This window comes from Pogonomyrmex barbatus, unplaced genomic scaffold (assembly GCF_055798465.1).
Source record: "Pogonomyrmex barbatus isolate J1 unplaced genomic scaffold, ASM5579846v1 scaffold2, whole genome shotgun sequence".
Classification (NCBI taxonomy): domain Eukaryota; kingdom Metazoa; phylum Arthropoda; class Insecta; order Hymenoptera; family Formicidae; genus Pogonomyrmex; species Pogonomyrmex barbatus.
Window position 1 is genome coordinate 19,926,834 of NW_028297116.1, and position 23,192 is coordinate 19,950,025.

At 29.6% G+C, this 23,192-nt stretch overlaps 2 protein-coding genes across 9 annotated transcripts; one reads left to right on the plus strand and one right to left on the minus strand.

The window, feature by feature from the left end:
* Positions 1–255: 255 nt before the first annotated feature.
* wcy (WW domain-containing adapter protein with coiled-coil wacky) lies at positions 256–8,819 on the minus strand. Of its 7 annotated transcripts, none has more exons than XM_011633497.3 (12): positions 8,634–8,819; positions 8,210–8,243; positions 6,101–6,341; positions 5,751–5,836; positions 4,503–4,583; positions 3,916–4,114; positions 3,078–3,440; positions 2,597–2,823; positions 1,932–2,073; positions 1,139–1,365; positions 928–1,055; positions 256–814 (listed from the first exon to the last, which is right to left on the minus strand). In XM_011633497.3, exons 1-12 carry the CDS (start codon positions 8,672–8,674, stop codon positions 736–738), a joined length of 1,848 nt encoding a protein of 615 aa, XP_011631799.2. In that variant the 5' UTR covers positions 8,675–8,819; the 3' UTR covers positions 256–735. The 7 variants fall into 7 exon arrangements, with proteins under 7 accessions (XP_011631799.2, XP_088933545.1, XP_088933546.1 ...); XM_089077419.1 differs by lacking the exons at positions 8,210–8,243; positions 8,634–8,819 and adding exons at positions 6,436–6,539; positions 7,818–8,140; XM_089077420.1 differs by lacking the exons at positions 8,210–8,243; positions 8,634–8,819 and adding exons at positions 6,436–6,539; positions 7,317–7,740.
* On the plus strand, positions 8,816–22,305 carry LOC105423661 (uncharacterized). 2 transcript variants are annotated; one of them, XM_089077415.1, is made up of 10 exons: positions 8,816–9,550; positions 11,351–12,737; positions 12,960–13,077; positions 13,162–13,321; positions 13,402–13,489; positions 13,591–13,951; positions 14,092–16,301; positions 16,375–17,737; positions 17,836–17,875; positions 18,599–22,305. In XM_089077415.1, exons 2-8 carry the CDS (start codon positions 12,454–12,456, stop codon positions 16,409–16,411), a joined length of 3,258 nt encoding a protein of 1,085 aa, XP_088933541.1. In that variant the 5' UTR covers positions 8,816–9,550; positions 11,351–12,453; the 3' UTR covers positions 16,412–17,737; positions 17,836–17,875; positions 18,599–22,305. The 2 variants fall into 2 exon arrangements, with proteins under 2 accessions (XP_088933541.1, XP_088933542.1); XM_089077416.1 differs by lacking the exons at positions 14,092–16,301; positions 16,375–17,737.
* Positions 22,306–23,192: the final 887 nt, after the last annotated feature.

Below are 23,192 nucleotides of genomic sequence, written 5' to 3' on the forward strand. Positions count from 1 at the left end.
GTATAACAATATATCAATACTTGCTCAGCGCTGATGCATTCTATAATGTTAAGAAACTGTAATAAAATCATTGGAGATCGAAAACATAAATCTGAATATAAAAGTATATAATTCTCCGTCTCATATTTAACATAAACGTATTTAAGTTGTAAAAATGATTCTCTCTCTCTCTCTCTCTCTCTCTCTTTCTCTCCCTCTTTCAATAAAAAATTCAGGAGATTAGGTAAGTGAGACCATGGCTGATAAAGAACTGTATTAAAACTTGTGGCACGAATTTTATTCCGAGATTTACAACAAAAATGTTTCAACTAGTTAAAATGCCGCTTAATCTTGGGATATGAAACATTGACACGTATAACACAGGTAAATACAAGACGATGTGGACAATTCAGATATACAATTCAGTAGTTGCATTGAACTGATAAAATTGATTCGTTTTTCTAATCATTTAGTGTTGTATTTGCGACTTGGATAGGCCTGCTGTGCTTCTCAGAGAGGTGGATTCACTAATAAATTCATTAATTAATTATTAAGACTCACTGGCTGGCTAAGTAGAACAGCCGATCCTCTCTGAGTAGCCCATATTCATTCGCTAGTATATCACTTCTATTACGATATTATAATTTAGGTACAATCTTAATTATTCAATATTAATGAGAATATTAATAATCATGTTTTATTTTGCATGAATTAATTATAGATTGTAATCATATTTATTTTATAAAGATTCTTACACTAAGAATCGTCAGACATAAAGGAATTTTGGGATTTTAACTCCTCCAGTGTTTGAATTTGTTGACGGAGGAATAATATCCTAAAATGGCAAGGAGATAAACAAGATGACAAAAATTCAAAAATGATTGTTTTTTGTAATGTTCTTATTAAATGTATGTATGCTGTAATAATTGTAAGAAACAAGATACTTACCTTTGTTCCTGCAACGTTGCCTGGATTTCTGTCAGCCTCACTATCGATCGTGCCGTCTTCAATTCTGCGGACACTCTCGTACACTGCAAACTGCCCATTGTATGTGCTTCCTCACTAAGTTTCTGTGCCTGCACATATAAACATTTAATTTGAAAAATTGTCTAGTAACAATAGCTGTTATTGATCTGAGAAATACTTGAGAGATTCTCACCTGTTTTTCGAGAATATCAGCGGGGAAGGCACGCACATGCTGTGTTAAATCTTCCCGATAATGATTAGCGAGCGACGGTGTTAAAGAAGGTGTTAAAGGAGGCTGCACTCTAGATAACGCTTGCAAACCTCCTGTACTACTCAGATTTCCAAGGGAGCCTAATGTACTGAGACTTTGCAAGGAACTCAGACCTTGTATCCCAGAATTTGTTCCTCCAGGACTCGTCACTAAAGAAAAAGAAAACAAAAACGATATATCATTAAAAAAAAAAATTTAAGAAATAATACAAATAAAGATGAAAAATCCTATTTTAATATTTTAAATAATAGAGATATTAGATATTAGATTATTTCGATATATTTTCCGAGTTAAAGTAATATTTTTATTACACATTTAATTTTGCTTTCCACATTATACTATTAATTATAATAGATTATTACATATTTTTTTATAATTTTAATATATCTGTAAATAAATAAAATTGATAAAATCAAGGATTAAATTTTTATTTTATCGAATAGCTTTTTTCTAAATTTAGATAATTTTAATAATATAAAGATAAAATGGAAATTACATGTGTGTTACGAGAATTTTGTAATTGTAAATCATTTAGGATAACATAAGACAATACCTAATTTAGTATTTTTCAAAATTAAATATGCAGATTATGTAATGAAGAAAGAATATAATTTGTGAAAGAATATATATTAAACATAAAAATAAACTAATAGTTATTTATTTATTAAAAGTAAAACATTTTCAAACTTTACATAGAAACTATTAAAAGACTTACATTTTCGCGCGTCGATACAGTCCTGGGTTTCTGAATGTGTGGGAGTAGGTGGACCCTCGCTGGTAATATTGCCACTTGTATCAACTTTTAATGGAACCATCACATCGCTTCCAGTATTAGTTCGATCTCCACTAACGGATTGCTATTATAAAAGATGAGTATGCAATATTATCAGTAATATTTATGTGTTTTAAAATAAACTAATTATATCATAGAACTATACATTTACAAATATTAAAAGAATATTATAAAATTATCCTGATATTTTATAATAATTATATATTAGTAACTGATACGTTTAATTAAGGTAGTATCTGACGGTTATAGAATGCAGACAAACAATAATTTAACTTGGGAAATTTTAATTGAATTATATTTTAATATAATATTTATAAAAATATAATTTATATGATTTAATCACTTTTAAGTATTAGAAAAGAAAAATGGAAGAATAACTTTCTCAAAATTTTTGTTGAAGGAAAGTAAACTTTACATTTGTTGTAACATTGATGATTTAGAAAAATATTCAATGATTGTTAGAGAGATTCTATATATTAAGAAAGAAAATACTTTTTCACATTATAAATATCTATATAAAATACCAATAACAAAATATTAAGTATTTCCATTTCAACACAATTCAAGTGATGCAAATACTCTCTTACTTGTCGAGATAGCAAGATGGCTGTTTGAATTGTCTGTAATGCTTTTTGTGGTGTGATGTCAGGTTGTTCTTTGTTGCCCGTAATTTGTGACAGTAATCTCGGGAGATTTGCCAGTGACACCGGTGGTCCTGGGGCGTTACTGCTTCCTTGTTGTTGCGTAGGTGAACTAAGTTTTCCAGTTGTTTGTGATGTCGTTGACGATGGATGTGATGTTAACCGAGGTAACGCTACAAAGAATAAAGATATTAAAATATCTTAAAAACGAATTAAATTAAACTTTACAAATTATATTTCAAAGAAATCAATTTTACGAAAACTATGATCATTACGATGTTTTTTAATAATAAAAATGTTTCATAAATAAAATTTTATTTTTAAATATTATTTAAAAATTTGATGTCTATTTTAAACATATTTTAAAATAAATCAATATCACATTCATTACATGTTTTATCTAATCGATAAAAAAAAAGAAACATACCAGCGGCCAAGAGAACAGGGCCCTGTGGCAGTGGATCATGAGCGCAAGATGATGTCAAAGGTTCCGAAGTGGGTGTAGAATCGCCTGGCGAGATATCCATATCTTGAGTTTGGCGTTCTACACTAACTTCTTCCCTACATTCTCTAGATTCTCTTTCTCGTTCACGCTCACGTTCTCGTTCTCGTTCTCTTTCTCGTTCTTTCTCTCGTTCTCTCTCCCTCGCAGAAATATCATCTCTGCTACTGCCACCACCGCTCGCGCCACATAAACTCCAATATTCTCGTTTGTCAGACTGTCGCGACGATTTACCATCTCGCATACTGCTACTGCTATTTGATCGCGAGTTGGAATGTTTATCATGACCTGCCCAAAGAAATTGCAGATTTGATACAATCTTATTATGTATGTTTTGTATAAGGCAAATAATTGTTTTATCGAAATTGTATCAAAAGATATAATGGATTATATGCAATATATAATTTTATATATACATATATATACATTTGTTATTTAACTCTTTTTAAAAAAATATCTCATAAATGTATCTCCCATAAACATGTATTTGCTTGTTGATAAATATATATATATATATATATATATATATATATAGTATAATAAGATAAGTTGCTTGATATTAAGATAAGAAAAATTATACAAATTTATTTCATTTATCAGTTGGTTGTAAAGATACTTTTCTGTCACGTATCTAAATTTTAAATGTAAAATGCCAATTAAAAATGTTTTTATTAATTGTCTTTTACTTCAACAAGAATTTGTATAATCTTATCATTTAATATTTTATATATCATATTTGATAATTATAACAATTTAGACGTACTTGACCTAGAAGAATAGTCACTAGATTGACGTTGACGATTATCTGTCCGACTGATCCACTCCCGTGGTTTCTCCCATTGAGAAACTTCCGTTTTGCAGTTGTAATAATACTTCTTTCCCGACGAACTCATGTGTTCTGACCAATCGCCAAACCTGGCTGTCCGTTCCGTTGTACCTCCTCGCTCATCACCACGTTTATCCTAAACAGACTGTTCTAAAATTTCCGGAAACGATTGAATAGATGGGGAATATTTGCATTAATTCCAAAACTTGTTCGAAAAATTGAACTTATATTCGTCCATATTCTTGAGGCTTAAGATATTGAGTCACATTATTCAATATCTTTTATACATATTTAGTTACTTAAAATTATAATAAAAAACATACAAAATTGTCAAGATGTTTTAGTTTAATGTTTTGTTTAATGTTTTAGTTAATTCTTAAAATTATTAAACCTATTAATTAAATATGTTGATTTTGAAATAATAAATGTACTGCGATTAAATAATATTATTTCATCTTTTACTTAGCATTTTGAATTTAGATAGATAATACCGATGTAAATAAATATAATTAAAATACACTGACCTGACAGGAATTGTGTGATGGTTTTCTCTGAGATGAAGATTCTCTTGATGAATTTGATGATAATTTTATGGGATGTAAGATCTAGATACATAAAACATTATTTTTATATCACACATTTAAAAAATATATTTAATCTAAGAAAGGCATGTAATATTCTTATAATACATATTAAGGCTCCTGAGTAGTTACCGTGGTCATATTGGAATTGTGATATCATGTTGTGGCGAGAAATGATACAATAAAGTTTATTGCGACTAATTTGCAAATAAAGAGATATTTGATTAAAACAACATTTGAAATGGCTTTAAGATACTTGTGAAAATGGATTGCTATCCTTTCCCTAACTGATAGTTAATAAATAGCTATAAAAAGTATGTGAAATGGAAGCCTGTTCAGGCAGAAAACACACAGTTTAACAGCTGTTGAAAGAAGTGAAGACGTGACAGCTGTTGAAAGAAGTGAAAAATATGCTTTTACATATAAAAGTTAAAAGTAACTTTAGCTGCCGTCCATTTTTACGAATTTGGTAAGTACAAAACAAGTCACATCTGCACAATTAAGCACATAATAAGGAAATTAATTGCAATAAAAAAATTTCGTTGTCCATACGTCACTTATATAAAGATGAACAAGGACAAGAAATAAGATGAACAAAGATGTTGCTATTATCAACGCGAAGTTCTTAGCTGAGTACTCAGGAGACTTAAATATTTTTTTTTTTATAAAAGTTTTGAATAAATTTGTAAATTCATCGGACTGTGACCATATGCAAATTATCTGACAGTCCATTTGCATATTGAAACAACATTTTTAATAAAATCAGACTTGATCATTATAATTGTATATGACTGTAATGAAATAGATATTTATTTTATATGATACTTGCAATTTGATACTTGCAATTTACATTATACATATTTATTTAAAAGTTCTCTAAAATTCTGCAAAATTAAAAATTTGCAACTTTTTAAAATATTTTTTAGATATAAAGCAAAATATAATGCTATGTATGATTTTTATTTCATATATATCACATAGATATGTATGTATCCTCCTGTAAATAAACAGAATATAACATAAACAGAAAATAATAAAAAAATAAATATATTTAGTAAATAGATATTTATCGTACACAGAATAAAATAAATATTTTGAAGCAATTCTTTAGGAAATTACAAGAGAAATTATATTTTTCTCGTTATATATAATAATTATTAAATTAAATATTAATGCTAAATAGATGCTTACCTCCCCACTACTCCTATCGTGGTTGGTCCTGTGTTCTGAATCCCTGCTCTCACGGCTTCTCTTGTCTTTTAAGGATCGTGCACAATCTACACATATGCAAGCAAGCATGTTACAGCTGAAAATGTTAAGAGACAATTCTGTTTTTATACTGCAGAAAGGAAAGGGAGATAAAACTCTAGACAAATAAAGGATTGTATTACTTCATAAACATTGTCCTTTATCCCATATATTTTATACAACAATTGAAACAATTTTTTATAGGCTTAACAATATTCATATTCTTCTTCTATCATGTAATTGTCGAAATATGGAAGCAGAATGAAATAAAATAAAAAATGAAAATTATTTACCGGAATACTTGTCCCTAGAGGAGGATAATTTATAGTCTCTATTTTCTCTCTCCTTCTTGTAAAGAGGTTTGGATGTGTAATTCCGAGGGCTGTCCCGGTCCGTCCCCATGCCCATTCCCAAGCTGCCGGCTGGACTGTAAGAGTTACCATTTGGAGAGTCGCGCATACGTCCCTCGTAGCGACTATCCGATGATGTGGTCGAGGAGGAATAGCCACCCTTAGAACTGCTGTACTTTGCGTTCTACAATCAGATCATTAGCAATATGTTTGTGCGTGCACATGATTATAAAAGTGAATTAGGTAAATAAATCATCAGATACATCAAGATTGCTTACTTTTTTCATTCTGAATATATAAGATCGTTATTAAAAATGTTATTAAATATTATAGGCTCGATAACCCCCTTGAGAATAACAGATTGTCTTGATCTAGTGGCAGTCTGCAAGAATGTATGCGTGAGAGCTATATATCTGACTTCAATGAAGAGAATTTAAAGATGTTAAACATTGAACAATGTTACGGCAAAAACGATTATTAATTCTATAAAATATCTGATTTTTTTATAGGATCAACAGTTACAGAATCACCAATGATTTTTTAGAAACTCCAATTGCCCTTGTCGTAACTGTTCATGTTATCAATTATGTATATATTTTTAAAGTAAATGAAATTTCTTGTTGCTCGTCTGAACGGTCCTCATTCCAATAAGATTTTATAATATGACTACCGCAAAGTCATCTCATGAAGCATTTCAAAAATATCTCAAGTATAAAGAAAATTGTCAAGACACTGACTTGAGAATTATTAGTTTATTTCAGACAGAATACGGAATATAAACGTCGCGGAAGCAGTTAAAACATGAAAAGGAACGAGTGGAAGAAGATCCTTATCGAGATAGGATCTCAAATATTTTTGGAACATTATCAGTTAGAATAAATTATTGATTTTTCGAGAAGTGAGGTTATGTTTACAAGATTAGCAGGAAGTTGTTTCGTATCGGAGATAAAAAAATCGAGCGGAATTGCGATCAATTATCGTTTTACCCATCTCGCAGATGGACCGATCTGGGTATCGAGAGCACACGTGCTTAATTGTTAATTTCACCCAGCGATAAATGAGGCACGCTTCGAGAGAGGACAACAGTAGAGTCGATCAATGAAAAGAGCGTGAATTCAATTCCTTTACACCTGAGATCACGATTACAACGTAAATTTACCTATGAGATATCTCGATTATTTGCATCGCGACGACGCGCCTAAACGGAACAAGCGTGTGCGTGTCGACGAGAACATAGTTGCTGATAGTCGGGATGTCACTTGTCAATGCAAAGTCCGTCAGTCTCGAACGCGTTACTCTTTTTTGAAGCGAGTCTTACGCGCAATATGCCAAATTATCGACGATTAAGCCAATCACGATCGTTCGACGACGACGTCGAACGCGAGCGACTCGACCTGGTGAAATGATCGAGTTCGTCTCGCTAGGAGGAAAAAATCGGAACGAGAAGATCCATGGCGACGATAATGAGGATCGCAAGGGAAACAATCGATCTCGCGGAAGCGTAACAAACGAGATCATTCGGATCTTTGATTTCGTTATCGAACATGCATTATTGATTCCCGGCCACGAATCCTGTTCCTGTTCGGAAAAAAAAAGATCAACAACGGTCGAAGCTCTCTCGTCGGACTCATTGACTCTAGAAGCCAAAGTGAATACGAACTTTGGAATCCTTCCCCGCGGAAGAGTGTTGTCACCGCGGCTCGGTCCCGTATCCTCCGCGCGAGAACCGGAGCGATCTCATCTTCTCTCTCTCTTTTTTTCCTCTCTCCTTCTCCTTCTCCCCGTCCTCGAACGTGTCGCGCGGGCACCGACGCGGAACCGCGGGTGAAAATAATGCGTGCTGCTCCGACGACGATGACGATGACGACGATGACGACGACGACGACGACGATGGCGACGATGATGACGATGACGACGACGTCGATGAGCGAGCCAGACGACGTGAAGCTGTCGAGCTGTACGATACTCTCACAATCCCCTCCCTCCCTTCCCAGCCCCTCGCCGAACCGTAACCCCGATCCACCAATCGCTTTGATGGTAGTAGATATTTACCTGATAGGGATGGGCCTGGTGCTTTTCGAAGTACCTGGAATCATAAGACAACGGACCGTGAGTGAGGGAGGTCGTGGCACGGTGTCCGCCGCCGTCGCGGTCGTTTCCACGGGGAATGGCACCCGAGCGGATCCCCATCGTGGAAACTCGTCGTGCCGCGGGACGTCGTGCGGCGGTTCGTGGCAGTGAGTGCTTGCGATGCGTGTGTACGGTTGAGCGGGTCGTACGGACGAATGGACGGATGTCGGGTGACGAGAGATGAGAGGTGAGGCGAGAGCTAAGTGCAGAGCGAGAGAGAAAGAGAGAGAGAGAGATGGCTGCGTAAGGGAGGTAGGGAGTAAGGCGGGGGAGCGAGAGAGAAAGAGAGAGAGAGAGAGATATTGGTCCGTGTGTCAGTATCGGGTATTTGACGGTAGAGCCCTACCCATCGCTGATCCTTTGTGGTTTCCTCGCATGCATTACCATCAATGCCAGTGTCTGTGGGAAATTCGCGGCCTCGGATGTTCCCTTTTCGGTCGGTCAGTGTCATAAAAACAACATTAACGCTTATTTAGCAGTTAACTTTCTTTCTACCCGGACGCCATGTCACATACGTGCTCGGCCGCTGCCGGGCGACTCAGACGAAATGCTCGTGCGACGACGTGCGCGCACCCCACCGGTGGGGAGAGAGCTCCGGCCACGTCCAGGGACGTGAGACGCGAAGCGTACGGTGGATATTCCTTAATTCCATAAATGTGTATACGAGTGTATATACATGTGTATATATATATATATATATATATATATATATATCGCAGCTTTAATATCAATCGTTTCGCCAATTTGTCTTAACAAGCATGACGTGCGTGTATTCAAAGATATTAAACCATACGAATCAACGTCAACAAGAGACTTAACACGAATACACAAAACTACGAATTTAGTCGTTAATTTCGTTGATTTTTTGCAGATATTTCGTTCCGGCGCGTTTTTCAGACAATTAAATTCTCAAAATATTTTTTTGTAATATTCGCATACTCTTTTACCATTTTGCTTTCGTTAATTAGCAGCAATGCATATGAAGCACATTTTTGTTAAAATCTATACGCACCTGACGCGACAGCAGCGCGACAGTAGCGGATGGTCTGCGCAAAGAATGTGCGCGCAGCCTGCGCCCACGGCGACGTTGCAGCAGGCGCGACGCGAGGCGTCGAATTCCACCGTCTATGCAGCCGCGTCAGGGATCACTTCACTCCGTACGAGCTGCGAGCATTGGTCGATAGACGGCGGTAAATGACTAAATAACGCACAGCAAGAAAGCAAATCGAGAATATGTCATCATCAACTACAATGATTGAGCGAGTATGTGTGTTTAATTGTTACGAATTTTCTCGAAAATACACAGCATCTCGCAGAAGGCGGATATATCTAAAAATATAGAAATAATAAATAACAAGATTTGCAATGAAAAATATATAAATCTTTCATGTTTCATCAATTTTAAGATATTCTATTTAAGATGTTCTTTTCTAAATTAATCTTATATATGGATGATTATGTAAAATTTAAAAAAATTATATTTTATTTTATTTAAATAACAATTCAAAGATACACATATCTATCTAATATATCTACATCTTATCGATAACATATCTATACATCTTATTGATTAGAATGTTTAAATAATATAAATTATTTTGTATAGCCGAATTTTGAATTGACAAGCTCAAAATATAAAGAAATTATATTATTATTTACGATTTGTGTTTGTTAATTATAGCATAATTGATTGTAGTTTATGTGATTCTGAAAAAATTATCAATTTTTACTACTTAAACTTACAATTTGATGAAATAAAAATTGAAAATCATCTCAAACATTTCCAAGTTGTTAATATACAACACAGTTAAATACAACATGATTAATTTGTGATTGATTCGTTATTCAGATATGATGTATAAAACTAGAAATTTGTATAGAAATAGAAATCTTCAAGTTATGCTTCATTATAAATTATTATACTACACTTATTATATTATACAATTAAATATTTTCAAATTTTTTTTGAAAATGCTTAATCGTATAATATAATATAATAAGTATAGTATATTTTTGAAATATATATTTTATGTATGTATATTACTTTATAGTTATGTTTAAATATCAAGTAAATATATAAATTGAAAAGAAAAATGAGTTATTAGTAATCTCATTTATTCTGATAAAAATTGCCCAAATAATACAAAGTAAAAAATTGGAATATGTCTTTAAGACGTCTTTTACATGTCTTTTTTGTCTTATATACTTGAGAGATTTTCAGCTTTGTGTTGTCTAGATAAATTTTTGAAATATATTTCCAAAGCTATTGTGAAAATAAGTTCAACAGAAATAACCAATGAAGAACTTTACTACATGGATTTGTTATATTCTGAACGAATGACAAGATATTTTATTTTAAAATTTAGAAGACAGTAATGATTGATGATAATTACATTAATTATTATAATTAATACACTCTGGATATATCAACACTAAATATAATTTATAGAAAACAATGTACAATTTGACGAAATTATACTATAAATATTCGAAAATAATTTTTACATATTATATATAATTAGTGTAGTCTTTAATAGTTGCTAAATATTTTATTGTGCATGTTTATTAAAATTTAACAATAAAAAGACATTCGTTGTCTTATATAAACTTATTTTTATTATCCTTTTTTGATATAAAAATCTGAATTAAATTATACGCTGTTTAAAATTCTGATTACAAAATTATTTCAGATAACTTATGCTAATAAATATATGAAATATATGCTAATAAATATTATTTTGCGCATAAAACATTAAATGGAGTTAGAATTTTTAAAATAGAATTTTTAAATATCTATATCTATGATATAAAACTAATAAATTCTTTATACAAAAATGTTATATTTTTATATTCAAATATTTTATATAATATAATATAATTGTAAATTCTTTTATTAATATCTGACATAGAGATTGATTTTACATCATACTTTTTATACACATAAAAATTTTGATAAACTAATGCTGCTGCTGCTGCTGTTCTATTAATATTATACAAAGTGTTTTAAAGTTTGATGAGACTATCAAGGCTTATGATGTTAGGAATACTATTACACGCGTTCAGTTCCGCAGAGAAATTACCTCTCGACACGCAGACGCGACAACGAGGCGTCGAGTCTCGCTATCTGCGCAGCGCTATCTGCGCAGCCGCGCCAGGGACCACTTCACTGTGTACGAGTTACGAGTGTCGGTCGGTAGGCGGCGCATGGTCAAGCAAGCGGAATGACGAACGACGACGGAACGAGTGAACAACCGAATCGAGCGTGTCATCGTCGTCGACAGCGATTAACGAGCGAGCGTGAGTGCGTCCTATCCTCGCATTTATAGTCACGAATCTCGAAGATGTTGCGGCATCTCGGACGGCGGATTTAGCTGCAATCACGGTGGACGGAAAGACGACTGCCAGACGCGGCAAGTGCGATCTGGACACGACTCAGAAGAGGCATTCGGCTACTCGGAAGAGAACTTGCTCAACCGAGAAGAATTGATCTCCACATTAACAGACCGCGACACGCGAAGAGAACACGAGTCATAGTGATAAACACTATGATGTAAGATAATATTTCCTCCTCATAGATAATTTAAGATGATGTCAGTTTCTCTATTTCCTCGAAAGAGAACGCGAGGCTATAGTAGGATTCAATAACAGAAGTACGTCGCGATAGCGGTATTAATACCCGTGCCTCTGATACGATATTCGAAATCGGAGAATTGTCATTACTGTTTTGCGGCATTTTTGGATTTATTTTTATCCTTCTTTTCTAATTTTAATAATTTAAATTTTTCATTAATCATATATATAATGCGAATTCATATAATGTAATCGCTATTTCAAACGTTTGATTTATATATTCTTATGATATTAAACTCGTTGATATCGTTATAGCATTAAATATAGAATATGTGAAAAATCAATCTTTTTTTATATGTAACAAAGAAAAATTTATTATATATATTTTGATAAATTTATATGCATATTATAATTAATAATTAATTATAATAGCATCAACAATTATAAGTCACGAATCTCGAAGATCTCATTTTTCTATAAAAAAATAGAATTTTACTTAATTGAAATAGAAAAAAACTTATAATTCAATTATACAACTTATAATTCAAAACATTAAAAATTTCATTAACATTAAAATGTGAATAAAAATATTGAATATGGATTCTTGCATTACATATATCATAAATTTTTTAATTACAGAAAATTTATGCCATAACAGAGTTACAGAGGAAGATATCGTTATGGATATGAATTCTAAATGTCAAAGCAGCAAGAATGCAAAAACATATATAAAAGCTCAACAATTGGAAGATATCACAGTAAATAATAACACAATTGAAGAAATCTTTCCATGGTTATCAAAATTCAATAAAATTATACATTCATGCACAGGAAATAGAAATTATCGACATCTTGAACGATTGCTTTTACTCTATACCCAGTAAGATTATTAGTTACATTTTAGTTAGCAAGATTTAATACAACACATTCAATTGCTAAATCTTATGAATAGAAATTTCAAGTGTGTGTGGTGTGTGTGTGTGTGCGCGCGCGCGTGCGTGTGCGTGCATATATAAGTTGGCCAATTGGATTTGGAAGATACATATGAAAACTATATAATATTACATATTACATATGTAATTTTGCAATTGTCATATTTCAGGAATATTCTTTCTAGCATACCAGAGAGTAATGTCAAGTTTAATGATGCAATTAATTTCAAAAATCATATTAATAATATGTTAATATTTTTTCACTTATATTGGCTTGATATAAAACAGGTATCATTAGTTTCAACGTTTCTTGCTATTTCATAAAATTGAATCTAAATATAGTGGAAATATTAATATTCTATTTTCTCTCAGGATATAACTGATCATAGCCCATATTTAAATAAAATATCGGTTTTGTTAAATTTGTATATAGACATGGAATTAAAATCTTTCATGAAAAAAAGAACTAGTTATGATAGAGATTCTTCTAAAATTGTTGCAAAGATTCTTGCAGCATTGTACATATACTTAAGTAAGTGTAAAAAAATTTGATTTTACATGAATTGATCATTTGTTGATGGGTTGTTGTATCTAATGTCAAATTGTTTACAGATAACTCGGAAGAGCATATTTTCAGAGTATTACTTAGAATTAAACATACGACAGAAAAATATAGAAAAATCTGCAATCATATATTTATGTATGTAAATGTTTCTTTAACATTATAAAGATTTGAGTAGAAATATCTCTTAATTTCGACGATATTAAAATAATATAAAATCTTGTATTCACTCTACATAGGAAGAGCTTTACTAATCTCCAAACAAAGACAACATCTATAACTGATGTAGCTTATGTCAGATACTTACTTGCCTTTAAGATGTGGAGAAAAATGGAAGAAACTTCTGATAAAAAAGAAAGAATTAACAAGTTAGCTCTAATGTTGCTAGGACCGCGTATGCCAAACTTGCAAGATGAATTATTAGAATTTGTGCCTAAACCTCCTAGTCAAGATAATGAAACGCTATGGTTAATACAGTCAAATTCATTTGATTTAAAACAAGTTCATAACCATTTCCTGTTATTCGAAGACAAAATGGACTCTATAAGTTCACAATGTGTCAAGACAATTCATCCTAATCAGAGCAGTTCAAAATCTCAGGTAATATATATATGTTGGTTTAGTTTAATTCGTTAATTTCTCATCTCAAATTATATACAAAGAATCTTTATTTTTATTAAATATATTAAAAAGTGTAATACAAATTTTAATATATTTGATATATTTAATATTTTTTTCAGAAGCTTCAAGTAAATTCGCTATTTCGTCGAAACAACTTTAATGGAGAAACATCTGATCAAAAAATAAATAAAGAATATTTAGATGGTTTGCAAAACAATAATATGCTATCAATTAATGAAAACAAATCTTTGGATCAAACTTATTTACAAAAAAAGGGAACAAGAAACCTTAAACAGCTCAAGAAAATAAGAAAAAAGCCAAGGAAAATAATTATTGATTTAACTGGAGATGACGAGATAGACATTCCTTGCAAAATAAAAAGAAAAAAGACCAAACGAAATTCGGAATGTTTGAAAGCTACAAAAAACATAAGTAAAAAGCATATCTGGAAATATTCAAGCAATTTCGCGACTGGTGAAATTAAAAAATGTTCTAATGGAGATAACAAAAACCTGGGAGAAAAGATTAATTTGCAATGTAAACCTGTTTACAATATTAAAATTAATGACAGTGCAGAAAATTGTACTTCAATTAATAACAAATCTTGCTTAAATGATATCTATTATAATAATGTTCAAAAGAATGAACATGTAAATATAGCAAAAAATCAGATGAATTCCTGCTTGGAATTTGTGAAAGGGGATGAAAACAATTTATTATTCAAAACGTGCCAAAATAATATAGATCAGCATTCTTTCAAGCAAGAACTACCAACGAGCATGAATTATAATGCAATGCAAAAATCACACAAATATTATAATACAATGCCTGGTGATGTACATGATATTAATCATCTTGTAATAAAGAAATTGAAATCTATAATAAATGATCATAGTTCACAAATTACAGAAATTATAAAGCAGAAAGTATGTCATCAAGTTAATGAATGTCCAAATTGTTATGCGAAAATTATGCCATTTGTGTTTGCTAATAATGACATTACTGCAGCAAAAGCACAAGAAACTTTGCATAATACGTTTAATGATAATGAAAATGATAAATTGGCCTCCGACACCAATGTAATTTATACTCTAAATGATTGCAATAAATGTGTTTACGTTGTAAATCATACATCATTCGACGAACGTGTCATGACTGTACATGCTGAGAAGAAAATTCAACATCTAGATAAATCCAATGACACGTGTACTGTTTCGACTACATTTACGGAAGATCAGATTGTAGAGCCATCATATAATCAACATGTCAATCTTGAAAACATGAGAATGAATAATTATGATAACGCCGCTAAATACTCTGAAGCTACAATGAAGGAACAAGAAAATGATTGCGATTCTTCAATATTAAATGATCGATTACATTATTCAGAATCTTACACATTTAACATTAATTCTTTCGACATTGGTTCGAACACAGAAGTAGGTTACGATCGGAAAAGTTTTCCAAAGATAGAAAAAACTGATGAAATAACGAAGATTGACGATGTAGATAACTTGGAGCACATGAATTTCTTAAATAATATGCAAAGTGAAATTCCTCCAGATGATTTTCTCCAGCAATCTTCTGAACTGTCTCAAATTAATTTAATCGGTATATCAACCAAAAAATCATCCATATATATCGACAATGATATCACTGATAAGTACATTTATATTACAGATACTGGTGACCACGTTATGAATACGAATGTTGAAAAGCGAATGCAGTATCTAGATAATTCTAACGACATCTGTACTGTCTCAACTACGTTCACTGGAGACCAAATTGTAGAGGATGATTATGTCAATACTGATGATAGAAGAAAGTGTGAAAATGACTCAAAATATTCTGCTTCAAAGGAAGTTGCAATCAAGGAACAACAAGAAAGAAACGATTGCGATACATCAATGTCAAACGAACGGTTACATTCCTCCGAACTTTTTACATTTGATATCGACTCTTTTGAAATAGATTCAAAAGAAGCTAGTGAGATAATGAAGACTGATTATATAAACGACTTTGAAAATATCAGTTTCTTACATAATATTGAAACTCTGGAACATATATTATCGAACAATACCACCACTAACAATACAACCACTAACTTCCTATCTCTGAAACAGTCTCTGTTTGAATCAGTATATACAGATACATCTTCAGATCATAATGTACATACAGATATATCTTTTAATGATACATATTTAAATGAAAAAAATGTCCTATGCAATAATCAAAACGATACTATTGATAGTAGCATAGATCTAGTAACTTCTCATTTAAATACCGACGATACCTTTTCGCGATTACCAACAAAATCTGATAAATCCATGTTAGTAGATCATAATAAGTTTTAACACAACGTCAAGTATCTTTGTTAACTAATCGAAACATTGCTCTTTTAGGTTTCAAGAAGCCGTGGGATTTCGGTATTCTTCCTGATAAGTTAAATAATCATGCCTTAACTAAATGTTTTTATGTTTGCAAGAAAAAAGAAGGCTTTTATATCCTGGAAGATAGACCTGGAAGATAAACCAATCGACAAATAAATTTTATACATCCAAGAATATTTCATCAAATTTGCTAATGAATTACTTTATGTTGCAAAGAAAAGATTCTGCCTCAACATCATATTATACAACATATATATTTGCCTTTGGAGGATTCTGATGATTTTTTTATTTCAATTTCGAATAAGATGGCCAATTCAAAACATCATATGCTTTTTTAACATCATTAAATCGGATATAATAGATTATTTACCGAAGAAACATCTATGAAGAAAGAAGTTGCAGCAACGATTTTTTAATCAAAATTAAATTCTGATGTTAACGAAAAAAGTGATGAAAAATGTCAAGCCTTAAGAGATGGCTAAACTAACTTTCTAAAGAATTTTATACACTTCTGAATACATCTCGATATTGTGAGATTTCTCATCAATAAATCATTATAAAAGGAATATGAATATTCTGCTTGAATGTCTCTGCAACGATATAAGATATAACTTTATTTTGAATGAATTTTAATAGAGCAATTTAATTAAAAATAAATAATGATTATAACCGAAATCATAGAGCGTAAGTTAACGAATATCATTAAGAAATAGATGTATCAAATTATCGCTCACTGAAGAAACAATTGAGAAGAGAAAAGAAATAGTATCTAGAGTTTTGTTTCATCTAGATACCAATAAAGTTATTCTGGATCAATATTCGAAAAATAATTTTATTTTCTACAATAAAAGGTAACTTAAATCTATATTTTCAGATAAATATATTATTATTTATTTGTATAATTCACAAAACATCACGGAAGATCATCAGGAGATATTACATATATTTCTGAAGATTATCATCTTTTAATATCACAAAATACATTTTAAGAGTTTTACAAGATATTAATATAAAAAATAAAAATTATATTAATAAATTGATATATTGATAATAATATATAGCAATAATTAGAGAGGTTGATAATAAGACTGATTATATATTTTAGATACAATTATAATGTAAAATATTTAAAACATTATTTTTTAAATCTAATATTTATGTACAAATGAAATCTTATTTATACATTAAGAAAAAAATTTAATATATAGAGAATATTTTTTTAAATACTTACCATGTAAAAAGAAATATTCAATTAGATACACAAAATTGTTTAAACTGTCATGCTTATATGTAATATATATATTTTTATATGATATTAATATAATTACAAGATTAAAATCATCTACTTAAAGATAATTAGAAATTATATAAAAAAGTAATATTATTTATTTCATAATTACTAATTAGATATTCTATTATGTGATTGAATTACAATACCATGTAATACTTATTGATTTCTTATTTCATTTTCAGATCTTATATGCAGAAAAGCGCAAGAAAAATATTGCAGTGGGTAAGTAACATATATTGGATTATACAGAATCTCTCATTTCAAAACTCGGCTTATAATTGAATCCTCAAGAAAGAAGACAAATCGAAAAAATAGAGTTCATTGTTTTCAACTTCTACTGTAATGTATATTATAAAAATGAACGGTTCAGATTTACGAGAATATTTTATTAATAAAATATTGTATCTGACATTAATCTAACAGAGAAATAAAAAAGACAATTGAAAAATATCAGTTTTAAAATAACAATTTTATAAAATACTCTATAATTTTTAATACTTTTTAATTTTAAATACTTTCAATATAATTAATACTTAATATTGGTTGATTTACTTCATATTGGTTCGTATTTTATGTATTGTAATGTAATTTTTATAAATAATAGATTTCTTTGAATAATCTTATAATAGACATAACGAGATTTGCAATGAGAACTCATATCCCAGCTTCTTGCGATTCAATTTTTTTTAATTTTTAATATACAAATTATCCTTATGTATAATTATATAAAAAATTATATGTATATATTTTATTTAATATAATATATAATATATATATTTTATTTAAATAATAAAGAAAACAAATGTATTTTACGATATCATTTTCCTTAAATTTCTCTTTTACTGAATTAAAACATTTGATATAATTTTTTTATAGCAGAATTGAATCGCAACGTCTAAATATAATTAAAAAAATATGTTTACCATTTGCATTTGTTTATTACAGCGTGATTGATTGTCATTTATGATCCTGAAGAAATCATCAATTTTTAACTACTTGCATAATGCGCATTAAGTCTTATAACTTGATTGAAATAAAAATTGAGCATATGATATTGAAAATCAACTTAAACGCTTCCACAAGTTGTTATTACAATTAAATATACCATGTAACATAACTTGTAAAGTTATTCAAACATGATCTAAAATTAAAAATCTGTAGAGACAGCTCTTTTAAGTTATGCTTTGTTATAAATTATTGTATCATATGATCAAGAAGCACTTCTGACAGATTTTTTAGAAATATGTATTTTATGTGTATATATACAATATTACGCATGTATATTATTTTAATTGCGTTAAATATTAAGTAAATATGTGAATAATGCGAAATACGTGTTAAGAAGGAAGATGAAGTAATTAATAATAGTAATCTGCCCTGGTAAAAGTTAAATTTCTGAGATATATTTCCGAAGTTACTGCAGAAATAGATTAATAGAAAAAAAAACAGAAGATTTTTACTACATGGATTATTATATTTGAAGAAAAGACAAAATATTTTACCTTAAATTTTAGATAAGGCAGAAACAATTGACGACGATATATTAATTACACTAAAAATAAAAATTTTTTTCTGTTGGAACAAAACCAGGTGGTTCGTATAGATTTTTGTGTTAAAAATGAATCTGATCATCAAATTTATGTATCACTTTAAGATTCAAAATTAACAAGTTATAAAGTTTGCAAAAAAGTATATAAAAAAAATATTGTGTATAAAAGAGCGTATAATGTAAATTTTATGATATATTTAATTGTGTATACAAGAAAACAAAATTTTAATTAATTATCGATATTCGAAAAAAATAATATTGTAAACAGAAAAACTCCCCGAAAATAAAAGGCGATAGAATTCGAATTTTTGATGTTTCTATCAAGTTTCGTAATTTTTTCATTTGAAAGTAAACAAAATTATTTTTTTAATGTGCATGATAAAATATGTATTATATATTCTGTTTTATACAATTATATATTCTTATCGTTTCGTTTGATGTTAAATTATGACCCATTATATTTGAAATCCTGACATACATAAATTTGAAAGTTTTTAGCATTCAAAAATCTGCATAAAATACTTAATTCCAAAGACAGAAAGAGACTTTTCTTTAATAGACTAATGTTATTAGAACTAATGATTCTCCGAATCATGATATATCAATATTGAATATAATCTGAACAAGTTTCATAGTTTGACGAAGCCACACACCCACACCCACACACACACACACACACACACACACACACACACACACACACAATTAGAAATAATTTTCATATATTATGTATAACTAGTGTATACTGCCTTTCTCATTCTTTTTTTAGCTTACTTTAATCATTAGCGAAATAATATACGACACCAGATAAAACTGGGTCGCTAAATATTTTATTGTGCGCGTTTATTGCTACTTGGCAATAAAAAGACATTTACTCTCTTATGTAATTTATTTTTATTGCACTTTTCTCTGCCATATAAAAATCTAACCAAATCTACATAAAGTCTTTTGATTAAGCTGATAAGACTATTTTTAATTAAATAACTTGAGATGTTTAGAGGAAGAATTTATAAGTATTACTTTGTGCATAATTATTAGATGGAGTTTTTGTCTAGTCTAGTCGCAAAGAGATTAATAAGTCTCTATGCAAAGAAGAATCCTATGACATTTAGTATCAAGATATATTATATATTTCTTCATTGATATCTGATGTAGACTGATTTGATTTGTACCTTAGATTTTTTACAAAAAAAAATCTCTTTGATAAAAATGTATAATTACAGTATTAGACAAAGTATTTTACAATTTGACGAGGCTATCATGGATTATGATGTTAAAAATACCGTTATGCAAGTTCGCAAAAATAATTTGTCGTGAATAGATTTGATAAAAAGTAAGTTTAGAAAATGCAATATAATCTCTATTCCATACAATTGCATTTTCGAAATTTGCTTTACCAAACCAAAGTGATTATATAGATAAAAAGTTATTTGTTATCGTAAATTATGCAAGATTGGATAGACATGTTGCTTCGTTTCTGATATAACTCAAAATGTTTAGAGTAACAAGTAACTCTTAAGGACAGTTACATTCCTATTTTTTCATATATTTTAGTTTAAAGTGAAAATTTTACAAAATAAAATAACAGAATTAATACTTGCCAAGTTGAGGAGAGATGATCTGTTTTTTATATTAAATTCCCCATGATTAAAATTAAGTACAAATATTTCTTTAGGATTTTAGAAAACAGAATAGAAAATACTTTTAGCAAAATAGAAAAGACGAAACATTGTGTTAAATGTTTGCAAAATAGATAATAACTATTTTAAATTGCATGAGTTGCAGAAGAAAAGATTTTGTATCAAAGTTGCAGATTATATGAGCATATAGAAAATGATCATAAATTCAAACACACATTTTACATGAGAATATAAAAATTTATGATCATTAGATTGTACATCTCGAATATTTTATATTTATTGTAATAATCTCATTTTACTGAATGGATCACTCTATATTCTAAAATATATATACATTATAACATAACATTTAATTTGAAAAATTTCAAAGTTTACAGCTAATATAATAAATAAATAAAATATATTCTCTGGAATAAGTCTATCTGAGAGATAGTTTTACTGGTTCTAAATAAATATAACAATTATAGTGAGAGAAATGGTGTAAACGCAGAAAAACTGCAGATGAATATGTATTTTCAATATAGTACGTTCCAGTATACTAGTAAAAAATCATTACGCATAAATAATAAACAATTTCTACACAAAGCAATAAAATTGTTTCGTTATAAAATTAATTCGTTCCATTTGATGACGATTTATTTTCTGGGAATGGTGCAATGGAAGCTTCAAAACTGTTTCCTTTATTGCATTATATTGTACATGTTTTTGTTGAATGTACATGTCAGCGCGATTTAAAACGTAATTCTCTAATCTTCTTCTGCAAACTTTATAGTAAAATGTTATTTATTTACAACTTTATCCTCTAGGCCTAAGAACACAGCTGTATCTTTTTCTTTTTTGTCATTCTTATATATACAAAATATTTATGTAATAAATACTGTATGTGTACTGTATAAGGAACTTCTATCAAATTTGTTTAAAAAAAGTCAAACCTGGTTATGCAGTTCATATGCATAGGAATTTTGAAATAATACATATACATAACTTATTATATGTATATCTATCGAATTATGTGCAAGTTGTTATATTTCTTTGTGAAATATCAATGTATGAAAGACAGAATATGTTTAGACGATTTGTTTTCACATGTTTTTTAAAACAAATTTTCTTGCTTATTATTTGTACTGCATAAAATATTTAAATATGCAGTTAGATTAATAAATATAATGATATTTAGATGAGAGTATTTTGTGAGTCGTAATACATCTCCTAATTTTATCGAATTCACACAAATATTTAGGTATGAAATATTAATGTATCTCATATGAAATTGTTTATAAGTCTTCACATATAGTAAGTTCAATAATTATATATCTGTAGACCTATGATAAATTATTATCATAATCAATTTTCGATATTATTGCGTTTTCATGTGTAAAAAAAAATTGTATTGTGATAAGTTAACCCACGATGTACAACAATGCAGAGACTGAAAAAAAAGAATAAAAGTTCAATTTTTAATACATTCGAGTTATTCATTTATTACGCGCAATTGTACAAAATCAATTCGAGAGAACTCAGTATCTAGTTCTGAAATATTTTACTATAATAATCTATATGAAAAAGGATACGCTATTCTCATTAAAATGCAGAATTTGGTACTTGTATATGCAAGATCATTACTACTATCATTTTAGAAGCATTCAATACATTTTCCTTCACTATATATATTTAGTTCGTAGATACCTGTTTATCTAGTATAGAATATAGAATATATATGTTTGGGAACAGATATTGAAATCTCGTTAATCTTATCTGCTTGGAAAAAATAACTGCAATATAACAGCGTAATAAACACATTTAAATGTGATCAACATATATATCTAAAAACATATTTACAGTTCTCGGACGATATTATTAGTGTAATAAAAAATGCTTTACTAAAACTGAAAGGAAAAATTACGATAATTAGATACACTTGTAAAATAAATTAGTGTGTGATTAAAAGAAGTACCTGTACTCATGTGAACTAACGAACTATAAACTTGCCGAATATTTTTCGCTTTTACCCTGTTGAGAGGTATAGTATATTCTATTTTTAGTTAATAAGTATACGTATATATACTTATGTAAAATATAATGAACCGATGCTGCGAGCATCAAAAGCATATTAATGTTTTTACCCTGTTGAGAGTTTCTAACATTTCTAATCTTATTTCATATAGGTAATAGCGAATCTATAATTCCAGTGAATATAATATATAGAGAGAGGTAAATATATTAATATTTCCATATGTGCAGTATATTTACCTCGATTTTTTATGCAGTCGACATTTTATGTAATGCACATAATGTACAAATATAGGTAAATACAGGTTTATTTATATCATTACGAAAGAGATGTTCTATG

What these genes read in the sequence shown, in the direction of transcription:
- LOC105423661 (XM_089077415.1), top strand. Translation starts at nt 12,454, where the DNA reads ATGGATTCTTGCATTACATATATCATAAATTTTTTAATTACAGAAAAT. An exon ending in AGCATTGTACATATACTTAA is followed by an intron (nt 13,322 to 13,401) that starts GTAAGTGTAAAA and finishes AATTGTTTACAG; the next exon opens with ATAACTCGGAAGAGCATATT. An exon ending in AGAGCAGTTCAAAATCTCAG is followed by an intron (nt 13,952 to 14,091) that starts GTAATATATATA and finishes TATTTTTTTCAG; the next exon opens with AAGCTTCAAGTAAATTCGCT.
- wcy (XM_011633496.3), bottom strand. Translation starts at nt 8,347, where the DNA reads ATGGGGATCCGCTCGGGTGCCATTCCCCGTGGAAACGACCGCGACGGC. An exon ending in CATCACACAATTCCTGTCAG is followed by an intron (nt 4,115 to 4,502) that starts GTCAGTGTATTT and finishes CAGTCTGTTTAG; the next exon opens with GATAAACGTGGTGATGAGCG. An exon ending in CCCTGTTCTCTTGGCCGCTG is followed by an intron (nt 2,824 to 3,077) that starts GTATGTTTCTTT and finishes TATTCTTTGTAG; the next exon opens with CGTTACCTCGGTTAACATCA.